The sequence below is a fragment of the Saccostrea cucullata genome, unplaced genomic scaffold (assembly GCF_032062105.1).
Source record: "Saccostrea cucullata isolate Sc308-1 unplaced genomic scaffold, CSIRO_AGI_Scuc_v1 ctg6104, whole genome shotgun sequence".
Lineage (NCBI taxonomy): Eukaryota > Metazoa > Mollusca > Bivalvia > Ostreida > Ostreidae > Saccostrea > Saccostrea cuccullata.
The window spans coordinates 1-12278 of record NW_026928791.1 but is presented as its reverse complement, the minus strand read 5'-3'; the positions used below and the strand labels follow the sequence as shown (position 1 = coordinate 12278).

At 35.9% G+C, this 12278-nt stretch overlaps 2 protein-coding genes across 2 annotated transcripts; one reads left to right on the top strand and one right to left on the bottom strand.

Annotated features, from left to right (window-relative positions):
• Positions 1 to 841: 841 nt before the first annotated feature.
• Positions 842 to 7367, top strand: LOC134278710 (uncharacterized). Its single transcript, XM_062761002.1, has 2 exons — positions 842 to 1073; positions 5592 to 7367. Exon 2 carries the CDS (start codon positions 5632 to 5634, stop codon positions 7303 to 7305), a length of 1674 nt encoding a protein of 557 aa, XP_062616986.1. The 5' UTR covers positions 842 to 1073; positions 5592 to 5631; the 3' UTR covers positions 7306 to 7367.
• A 678-nt stretch (positions 7368 to 8045) lies between these two features.
• On the bottom strand, positions 8046 to 12239 carry LOC134278709 (rap guanine nucleotide exchange factor 1-like). Its single transcript, XM_062761001.1, has 9 exons — positions 11911 to 12239; positions 11579 to 11767; positions 11282 to 11366; positions 11013 to 11107; positions 10756 to 10834; positions 10501 to 10602; positions 10300 to 10397; positions 9972 to 10103; positions 8046 to 9644 (listed from the first exon to the last, which is right to left on the bottom strand). Exons 1-9 carry the CDS (start codon positions 12075 to 12077, stop codon positions 9500 to 9502), a joined length of 1092 nt encoding a protein of 363 aa, XP_062616985.1. The 5' UTR covers positions 12078 to 12239; the 3' UTR covers positions 8046 to 9499.
• Positions 12240 to 12278: the final 39 nt, after the last annotated feature.

The following is a 12278-nucleotide window of genomic DNA, read 5'->3' as shown; positions in this document are numbered from 1 at the left end:
GTTACATGATCTAAGTAGGAGTAATTAATCCTTTGAAATTTCAAATTTAGCCCATCAATACATAAAGGAGAACAAAACTATCAGATGTATAATCTTTGTGTTTGCTTGTAATGTGGTTGAAATATAATTAAGCGACAGGGACATTGCACAATAAAAATTATTTATTATCACAAAGAAAATGTATTTATTATTATGAAAAGAAATATATATGATACAAGGTTTAACTTATCAGAAAATTTTTACTTGAGAATCAAAACTATATATTACACAGAGGGGATTCAGCGTAATATTTGCCTCGGCGACAGTAACGTACATTTCAAATAGGCTACTATATTTGAATTTTGAACTCCTTTAATACCCTTTCAGATCGATGATTATATGAATTCTTATTCATTGTTATATGATTATTTATAATGTTGATTTAAAAATTACATCAGTGGTATTTCTTCTAAATGAAAACGAGGCGACATTATTTGAGCCCTTATATTGAGAATGGGTGTCTACCAACTGAGCTATCTGGCCACCGGCGATCGAACCCGGCTAACCGCCACATTCCTCCCTCCTTAAAGGTCTTTGGTCCTCCAAAGACCTCAACCCAGGCTTATCCCTGGCAGGTCTTTCACCTGTCAAATCCTGGTCACGGCACCAAATGTAACGGGAGAGGAGAAAATGCAGCGGACCAGACCGGAATTCGAACCCGGGCCTCCTGAAACTCCGGTAAGGTGCTCTACCAACTGCGCAATCTTGCCACCGGCGATCGAACCCAGCTGACCGCCACAGTTGCTTAGATCTATCAGTGATATGGATCCATAGCCTCTGAAAGTACATCAATGTCATACCTAACCAGTTATGTAAATATATATATTTGGTTCTAGGAAAGATAAAGAGTGGGACTGAGGGACCTGCTACCTCTCTTCACCTCGTTCTCAATGAGGGTAAAATGCATTTATTCACGAAAGTTTTGAGGATTTATTTTTACCTATGATAATGAGCACAACGGGCTTTCATACTTGACAACGAATGGCATACGCACACGCACAAGAGAAAGCCACGAAAACCTTGCATTAATTGAGGTAAGATTATTTGAAAGGATTCCTGCTTTCTATATAGAAAAGAGGGTATAAAAGTGTCCTTTATAATTTTGGCAGAGAATTAGACCAGATACGAAGCGTATCTGGGTACAGTGTTTAACTGTTTAAGGGTGTGTCCCTATTCTCTTGAGAGAAGTGGACAGGCTAGCTTTATGCCTACATGTAGGATGTTGGCGAAAGCTTGTCCACTTCTCTAAAGAGAATAGGGATGTCCCCACTTCTTTATTATGCATGAGTGACAGTCTTTACCATTTTACTGTATGAAATAACCTAATGTTAACTCAGAGTATAGGACATGGGTCCCCGATTGCTCTGGATCTATTAGGGGACAGATCACCCTGAATTAACTGCATAAAATACCAAAAATAACTCAAAGCCTATCGAGCATAACTTCAATTCATGATACATGTAGCATGCTGAAGGGATGGGTTGAGGACATTTCACATTGTTTTTTAAAACCATCATATGACCTGTCAATCTCTTTTTTAAAAGAATTACAACAATAGATTTCTTTAAAATTTTTAGCTCACCTCATCGAAGTGGGGGAGCTTATGTGATACCCTTGGCGTGGGTGTTGGCATCCCAGGTTAAGGTTTCGTCAAAGATCAACCTGTCTAAAAAATTATTTTTACAATAGGGTGCCCCTAAACTACGAGTTGGACGTGAATGGTCTCTGAAAGGCTGTTATTGAAAGCATGACATGTATCAAGAGTCAAGACCCCTATAAAATACGCCATTTGCAATGTACTTTCACTTTGAAGTCTTAACATTTGGACAAAATAAACAGGAAAAAAACTTTCCAGAGGCTATCCAAGTCCATCTTGCCCTTCATTGAGAAACGTATTTTGTTTTTGCAATAATGGTTTTCACTAAGAGCGCGGAATTAATTTGGTGTATTTTCTGAAAATATATGCATTTTTAAAAAGAATTTTTCACAATTGATATTTTTCGGATTTCCAAGTATTTTTTTTTTTATCAAGTGATACTTTCTTTCTGTTAATCAATGATTAATTTATAAACTGTAAAAGTTTTAACTTTATAAATCACACAGTATTGAAGCTAATGTAAAAAGAAATTTTTGGACATGGTGTCCTTTGACGAACCCTTAAGGTTTTTGGAGCAGTTCTCTTTTTAAGTTTTTCTATGCCCTAAATTGATCAGACATGCATGGAATATGCTTCTAATGTGTTTTATTGTACCAGATAAGATTTCAGACGCTGCAAGTTCAGCAAAGGCATGACCAGGTTAATGTTTTTCATTTTTGTATAGTTTTTGGTGTAGGTCTTATTTACAAATATTTCTATTTCTATTTTTTTTCTCTGTGATATCTCTTTGAAAGTTATTGATTTTTTATCATTCGATCGAAATATAAATTAGGCAGGTCGATAGATATGAAGCTAAGGAGGCCTATTGTGCATGCACATCGCGTGCGCATCTGTCTCTGTGTCTGACGCTAAGGAGGCCAAATACGCATGTAATTCTCATGCAGCTGCCTTTGTGTTTGACGTCAGTGGCGAGGGCTATTGAAATTGGCATGGTAGTCCTCGTGTAATTTAAATATATATGTCTGGATTTTTAAAATCTAAATCTACAATTGAAATTGAAATTGGCATGGTAGTCCTCGTGTAATTTAAATATATGTCTAGATTTTTAAAATCTAAATCTACAATTTTATTTCATAATGAAATGGAAATATAAGGAATCACTGTGTAGTTAGTATAGTATGCCAGGGACATCAACGATAGTGAGAAACATGGGATAATTTATGCATAACGGGCCTCAACTATTATGCAAATTATACCATGTTTCCCACTATCGTTGATGCCCTGGCATACTATACTAACTACTAGTATACAGTGATTCCTTAAGTAACTACTATGAGCCCTCTGATGACCAAACTTGCATGGATGATACGTCTAAGGATGAATGCCCACTACCAAACTTGCTTCGGATGCTGGATCTGACCTACATTTTCCAGATAAGTGAAAAGTTTAATGTTTTTTAACATTCACATTAACATGTGAAGGTCCCATTTCCAAGTAATTATGAGCTCTATGATGACCAAACTTGCATGGATAATACAATTAAGGATGCACACTACCAGGCTTGCTTCTGATGCTGGATATATGCCCTATTTTGAGCAAACATGCATGGATAATACATCTAAGATGCACACTAATGGACTTGCTTCAGATGCTGGATCCAACAAACATGTTCCAGATAATGGACCAGGTAAAAGTTATGGGTGCAGGTCTACCATCAAGAAACTATAAGGTCTATATTAACCAAACTTGCAGAAATGATGCATCAAGGGATGAACACTCTCAACTTGTTCAGATGCTGGATTACATCTTCATTATGAGCGATTATTTGAAGTTTTTCAGATCAAAATTGCATAAAATATTTGCATTTTGGGATGTAAAAATTTTAATGTTTGTTAACTTTGGGACTTTACCTTACTTAAAGACAACATTGGATGAGATGAACTCTATAATCTCAGCTCTACTCACCTATTTTTAGCTCACCTGAGCCCAAAGGCTCAAGTGAGCTTTTCTGATCACAATTTGTCCGTTGTTTGTCGTCGTCGTTGTCGTCGTTGTTGTCGTCGTTGTCGTTGTAAACTTTTCACATTTTCATCTTCTTCTCAAGAACCACTGGGCCAATTTCAACCAAACTTGCTACAAAGTAAGGGGGATTCAAGTTTGTTCAAATGAAGGGCCACGCCCTTTTCCAAGGGGAGATAATCATGAATTAGAGAAAAAATTATGGCATTTTAAAAAAATGTTCTTCTCAAGAACCACTGGGCCAGGAATGATGAAACTCAAGTGAAATCATCCTCAGGTAGTGTAGATTCAAGTTTGTTCAAATCATGACCCCGGGGGGTAGGGTGGGGCCAAAATGGCCGATCAAAATTTTACATAGGAATATATAGGAAAAATCTTTAAAAATCTTCTTCTCAAGAACCACTGGGCCAGGAAAGATGATACTCATGTGGAATCATCCTCAGGTAGTATAGATTCAAATTTGTTCAAATCATGACCCCCGGGGGTAGGGTGGGGCCAAAATGGCCGATCAAAGTTTTATATAGGAATATATAGGAAAAATATTTAAAAATCTTCTTCTCAAGAACCACTGGTCCAGGAAAGATGAAACTCCTGTGGAATCATCTTCAGGTAGTGTAGATTCAAGTTTGTTCAAATCATGACCCCCGGGGGTAGGGTGGGGCCAAAATGGCCGATCAAAGTTTTACATAGGAATATATAGAAAAAATCTTTAAAAATTTTCTTCTCAAGAACCACTGGGCCATTATAGATGATACTCATGTGGAATCATCCTCAGGTAGTGTAGATTCAAGTTTGTTCAAATCATGACCCCCGGGGGTAGGATGGGGCCAAAATGGCCGATCAAAGTTTTACATAGGAATATATAGGAAAAATTTTCTTCTCAAGAACCATCGAGACAGGAAAGATGAAACTCCTGTGGAATCATCCCCAGGTAGTGTAGATTCAAATTTGTTCAAATCATGGTAGGGTGGGGCCAAATGGCCGATAAAAGTTTTATATAGGTCATAATACATTGAGTATCACCACAGGCACTTGAGGGCTGGACCCCCTTTTTTTCACATCACCTTTACTATTGAAAATGTTTATTGAAAGATTGGTTGGACCCCCACTTCTTAAAGTGATATCAAGGAAATGTAGTATTGTATCACTATGCCAAAAAAAATTGCCCCCCCCCCCCCCCACACACACCTCGAAATAGGAATTTGTTCAAAATCCCTACCTTCTTTTTTGCTTGTCAACTTTTACAGGTAAGTTAATTTTTTCTTGCCCCCTTTGAAAAAGGTCGCACGTAGCATCGTTTTAACCCCCCCGCCCCCCCCCCCCATCGGCCCCCTGTTGCTACGCGCCTGTTGTAGCAGATGTTTTACCACAAAGATCAATACGATGATTAATAACACATTTTATTTTTGTTTAATAAGTTTGATTTTGTTAAGTCTTTGCACAGATTTCACAGGGAAACCGCGCGTACTTTCAACTTCTACATGAAAAAATACATTTGAAAAAAAACTGAGAAACTTAATTCTAATTACACTTTATAATATTTATCTAATTTCTTAAACAACAGATCTATGTTAAGCTGAACATAAAAGACGGTTCCAATTTAAATTTATATACCAGGATCTTAACAATTAAAACAGAGCAATACGATTGATATACATTCATGGAATAAATAGGCAAATCTTTTAAAATCTTCTTTTCAAGTACTTCAAAGCCATGTTTAGTGATATTTATAGGGAATCATCCTCAGGTAGTGTAGATTCTAGTTTGTTCAAATCATGACCCCCTGGGGAGTTAAAATTCAAGCCACCCCCCCCCCCCCCCCCCCCCCGCAGTAAACTTTCAGTTCTGATCTGATATGTGCTTTTTCCTAGCCAATTGCTCAGGTGAGCGATGTGGCCCCTGGGCCTCTTGTTATTTGTGGTAATTTGATTTTCAGATTGTGATCATCATGAGCAGGTGACATCCATTTTGCAGATATGGCAGAGGGAAACGATGTGGAAGATCCAGATATTGTGTATGCTCAACATCTCATTGAATGTGAGCTTTGCTCCAACACAGTGAGCCTACAATGTAGCGTTTGTAAAGTCAATCTCTGTGGCGAGTGTGTAGGTGCTCATATAAATGCCAAATCCTCACAGGAACATAATATTGTGTCTTATAAGCTGAGGGCATCCATGCCAATTCTGCCACCTTGTGCTAGTCATAAAAATGAAAAGTGTAATTTGTTTTGTACAAAATGTCAGATTCCCATTTGTGTGAACTGCATAACACTTAATCACAAAGCCCACCCAGCTATAAAACTGGAAGATAGATGCAAACAAAAAAGCCTTGAATTAGTAAAAGAAAGTGAATCTCTGGAAAACAATGTTTGTAAAAATCTGGAGGATAATATTGCTAAAATGCAAAAACAGCTGGAAGAAGTTCGAGTAAAATACGAAAAAATGCAAACTGAGGTCACTGAGCATGGAAGGCAATGGCACGCTGAAATAGACAGGACAGTGCAAAAGTTCTCTGAAGAAATAAAGAGTATGGAAGATCGAGACATTACGCTCTTAAAGAAACAAATAGAAGAAAGCAAAGCTCTCCTTAGGGCTCTCAGTATTCACTGTAAAGAAGTGAAGAAGTTTGCCAATTCTTTTAATTTTAAAGATATTCTTAATTATCAATTAAGAAAGGAAACATCACATCGTTTTAAATTTTTTTCAACCATGCCCTCATTTACCTCCACAAAAATTGGAGCGAATAAAATGTATGAAACTTTTGGCAAACTTTTATCCCAAATACCACAAGAAGTAAAATCATTTGCTTCAGAACAGGACACTGTCCGCAAATTATGCAGTAGATCAACCATCTGTAGGTCTTTGGAAACCAGAGTTGATACAATTTGCAATCTTGTGTGCATTGATGACAATACTGTCTGGCTAAATGGTGAAAACAATGCAATAATATGCTTCAAGGATACTAGTGTTGAATTTGAAAGACATACAACAGTATCGGGATACAAACCCACTAATTTGGCCATTACCAGACAAGGAGATTTGGTATATGCCGTCTGCCATTCACTGCATAGCCATGCTTACATAATTACCAATGGCAAACTCAAAGAACTGATCACTTTTGATGACTGGAGACCTATTGGAATTTGTTGCACAGCAGAGGATGAATTTCTGGTCTCCCTGGAAAGCAAGGATGAAACCCAGGTCAAAATTGCTCGCTTCTCTGATTCGGAAATAATTCAAGAAATTCAGTACGATGACCATCATCAACCTCTCTACCAGGCTGGGAAATATTACATCCTGGTGGAAGAAAACAAAAATCTGGATGTCTCTGCATCAGATCCAAACAAAAATGAAGTGGTTGTCACCGACAAAAATGGAACTCTGCGATGGAGATATAAAGGAAATCTGCAACCTGGAAAATTCTCGTCTTTTTCTCCTAGTTTTATATGCTCGAATAGCTATTGCCAACTTTTAGTAATGGACACAGACAATGAATGTGTTCATCTGCTAGATATGGATGGAATTTTCATAACTTACATTACGCATCCAAACATCCAGGGTATTGGTGCCATGAGTTTGGACAGAAGTGGGAGATTATGGATAGCCAATTACAAAGGGGGACAAATTAATGTTTTCAAATATATACAATAAATTTAACAATGTACTGCAACTTTTCAGCTTGATCAGAGATACCAGTAAATGAACTGTATTTATGTTTTTCTTTATATCATCCTCTTTGTTTCACTTGAGAAGAAAACTTAAAAAAAAAATTTTGTGGGCCAGAACATCACCCTCCACCCCTTTTCAACAAGATACAAGTTCTACAAATGCAAAGCAGGTTAAGTTCAATTTTGTTCATTGGAATTCCTGATGGAAAATGAAATTTTCATCATTTACTAGAAAAATTCAAAAGGTGACCTACAAAAGCAGGTCATCTGGGTGACCTCCAGGCTCCTTAATGAAATGAATTAGAGTCTTAACATTGCATTAATTGTTTCCCCGATTGCTATATGTACAGTATATAGAATTGCCAGGCAAACTTATGACTTAAAACTTTCATTTCTAAGCCTACTTTCAGAACCAAATCTTACATGGACACCTTACTACTGTAAATGTATTATATTTGGCATGTACGATATTTGGCGGAAATTCAATTTTCAACAAGTTAGCGTAGATTTGATTTAGCGCTGTCTGAATTTGCTAGTTATAAAAGTTAATATACCGGTACAAAACATTTAGCGTTGTACTTGAATTAGCAGACTCTGCTTTCCGCTAAAATCGCTAAATAGAATACACCACTAAATGTAATATGTTTACAGTATCACATAAGCTTTCCTGATCTCTGACCAGTAGAGCTAAAAATGAAACTATGAATAAAAAGCAACAAGTAATCAATTCATTGTTATTTCTTTATTACAGTATACTCTTAATAACTGCATAAAGGGTGACTATTTACATATAAATACTAGGTCAATCAGCTATAACAATTCACAACAAGTCATTCTGAACACGAGTCATGACTACAAAAGTTCTTATCCTATACACAGAGTATGTTCCAACTGCATCCAGTGATAGGATGAGCAGCACATCAGTACTGTGAACAACGATAAATTGTCTCAAGTCCTGTGAACTACAACACGGAAGTGTTAAACATAGATTTCCGAACTTATTTTTCTCCTTTCTATGATATTACAAAAAAAAAATACTATTACATTTACATTAAATTAGGATTGTAGAGAAAAAGCAATATCTGATGAATCATAAACTGTATAACAGTAATACTGCTGCTTGATTAATGTAATCTTTAAGTTGGCATTTCTGTAGAGCTATAAAACATGGAGTGACTATGACATTCCTAGAAAACAATGCTCCTGTGCTATTTCTTGTACATGTTCTATTTACATTCTTTAAAGTAACAGTTACAAGCATCTGCCTATAGCACACTTTTCCACTGCAATACCCGACATCCACTGCATGAAATACAGAGGACAGAAATTTTTGCAACGATTGAATCACAGCAAGTTTGCTATAAAAATTGAAATAAATTACAAAACCTTTATAAAATGGTGTAACTATCAAAGCACTTGTATACATAAACAATTTGAATGAATAAAAAAAAAATCAGGGTTTTTAAACGATGGAGACAAAATTTGGCACAATTATAACCAAATACACATACAACTGTTGGTTCCCTGTCAAGAAAAATGTCAGTTTATGTATATAAATAAAAGAAAATATTTAATTGTCAGAAAATTTCTTTCTTATAGTTATAAATAGCACTTCAAATCATAGTTCACTTGAAATGTTAACCGTTAATATTCAAGATCAAGAAACATTTACTAGTATCATTGAATTTTGCTATCAACCAAATCTTCATAAAAGAAAACAATCTTGGAATAAATAATTATACAACCAATCGATCCCATTCAGTTATCACACATAACAATCATAATAATCTGTAACACATAATCCCAGAGGCTTGGGATTGGTCAAAATAACAATCTAAGTAACATATAGCAAAATAACAATAAATTACACCTTGTACAGCCTTCGTAACATCTCACGAATAAACAACATTATGGATGTATAGTGTCTTAAGTAAATTCTATATGGCATTTAGGAGACACCTCAAATTGTATAACATCGCACAAAATATGAAAATGCTTGTGAATACTCAATGATGTCTTGTCTCTGTTATATGGCCCTGTATGGTAAATACATTATATCACTTTTTTAATTCATTGTGAATCTGACCACATTATAAAATGTGATGGGAAATCAGCAGAATTCAGATCACAGCACTGCCTATGAACCACCAAAACATGACCTTTCTACACCACTGCACTTAGCTGTCAAATTCTAGCCGTTTCTTGTTGCCCCCACGTGGTTTAATTTTCTCAGATATCTGCCACAAGCTTTCCTCACTGAGATAATCGTCGAAGTCATTGAAACAGTTTATCAGCTTCTCATTCCTCTTTATTTGGTAGTTGCTACAAATTGAAGAAATCAATAAACATGAATTCAAAAGTATTTAAACAATTTTCAATCTAAAAAATCAGACATTTTGGATCTGTACCCTCTTACACAATGTAAGTGTATATGGCTGGATCTAAGACGTCTGAATTTAATTAGATTATTCATTGGCAAATTTTAAAATAGATGTTTAAAATTGTTTTGTTGGTTAAATTATCAAACAAATGCACCTTTAGAATGGTCAAATGAATATATAGTACCATTATCATTGTATTATTACTACAGTATTGTAATCAATACATGTGCTTGACAATGAATTTCAAATTGAAAATCTTTGAACCTACCATTTCTTAAACCTTCTCATATTGTCGAGGATGTTAAACTGTTGCCATCTTTTGGCAAAGTTAATGCTTCCATCGGGCAGCAAGTCTTGGTTTCCAATGTTGATAAAAGTCAAGTCTTGTAGAATAAGACCACTGCAAGAGGCGAAACAAATCACAATCCATAAATGTGTCTAGTTCACATACTTATGACAAAGTGAGAAATATATACCGGTATATATCTACTGTAAACACACAATTATTCTAAGGCCAGTGTAGTATCAATATTCTTATAAAATCTCATTGAAATCAAATAATATCTTGCTATTTTGTACACAAAGTCCAGACTTACATGTAAGGTATACAGGGTGGTTCAGTTTCAGCCAGTGCCTGTCGATAAGCTCTGAAGGACCCTGAACTGTCAATCAACTGACAGAATTCTTTTAATGCCTGGAATTAAAAAAGAGTAAAACATCAGCACCTGTCACTAAGTCAAAGAGGAAAAAATTGTCTGTTCTAGTATGATGTTCAAGAACTGGATCAATATACGAACCTCTAAGTTTTGCCTTGGCCACTCAAGTCGCCTGATTGGAGCGGAGTCCACTGCCGACAGAATGGCAAGGTAAGAGTTGAAGTTGTTTAACTTCCTTAAATGCTGAAGTGTAGAACACTTATGCATATAACTAGAGATCAAGAGTTTGTGAGAGGGAAGTTCAGGGAACATCCATTGCTATCACAGGTAATCAGAATAATCAGACTTCTATAAAAGACATCTACTATTGTAAAGAATGAGAGACTGTCATCTTACCTTCATGATTTTGATGAACTTGAAGAAATACTTTTCTCTGTCTTTGGCTTCATCGTGTGTCAGAATCTGGGTCCGGCACCTAAGATTCAAATTAATAATAATATATACTGCCTTTGCTTATAGAATTGCACCTAAGATACAAATAAGAGAATCATATATACTGCCCCTGTTTTTAGTACTGACTTTCTTCAAATGAAGTTTCATAAACACTAGAATCTCTTATTAAGTACATGTATACTGATGATAAAAGTCCATACCAATAAGACATTTTGTTGAAGTGTTCTGTGAACTCTGTAAGATTAGGACTCAGCTCTTCAGACTGTTCTCTGGCCCAAAGTGAGACTTCATGAATCTGACAAAACATCTATTATGTTAGTCCAGACAAGAAGGGAAATAATTTTTTAAGAAACTTCAATTGCATAATTTTGAATATGTGAGCTTTTTCAAAATATAATTTGCCAGTTGAAAATATATTACTATTTATCTGTTTTTCATGATCAATCATTTGAACATGCATTTATAATACCTCTATTTTTTGGAAGAGCTCTGCATCTAAGAGGGTCATTTGTTCTGCTATGTCATGTGACTTGTAAAACAGAAAATCTGATGGACTGAAAAGAAAAATGGCATAGAAAAAATCAAGCCAATGAAATCAAACATCCTAGGAAGAGACGAATAATTCTGTTAAAAATGTCATTCGTTATATCTTGGGAATTCATTTTGAAGCTACAGTGAATGAAAATCACTTTACATTTTTTTGCAAGCCTGAACTCAACATAAATAGATATTTACTGTATTTAATATTGTAATGCTGTAAACAAACCTGGACTTGAGTGTGATAGAGGAAGTAAAAGTCATGGAGGAGAACGGATCGGGGGCCGTCTTCTTGCTCTCACACTTCTCGATCACCTTCTTCCTCAGTACTTTGGCCAGCATCAGATCCCCCTGACAAAGGAGCTCAAACACCAAACTCATCATCTTCTCTGTGGTGGCCTGGTTCATCTCTTTTTGGCTGAAACAAAAGAGAAGAAATATTGATATTTCTTTCTTCCATCAACTTCCATGCATTGAAACTTGGTTGATATTTCATGTTTTCCCATGATTCCTCCAAATACAGTGAAAACTTATCATATAGAAGTCCCTTTGATTACAAACCTTAGTTCATCAATGACCCTGATTAGAAGTGAGAAGGTGTTCCTTGCCACTTTCTTCTTTTTCTCACTGGCGTGGTGGAATTTGTGGAAGCGGTACAGCAGTTTGTCAATGAGATCGTGAGGTGAGATGAAGGTTCTGTAGGTCGTCAGGAAAGCCTCTTGATACATGAACTCTACAACAGGCAAATTTATATGTGCATTACTCAAAGATTTAGACTGAAACCATGCACTAATCCATATTCTTGGGTTTCAATTTTTCATTCTAGTGAAAAGTAGACAATAATGTCAAATGATAGCTGAGGGAATAAATTTATTGTGCTGATGAATTTTCTGTTTTTGTGTCAAATCTTTACAAGCCCTAAGGATTCC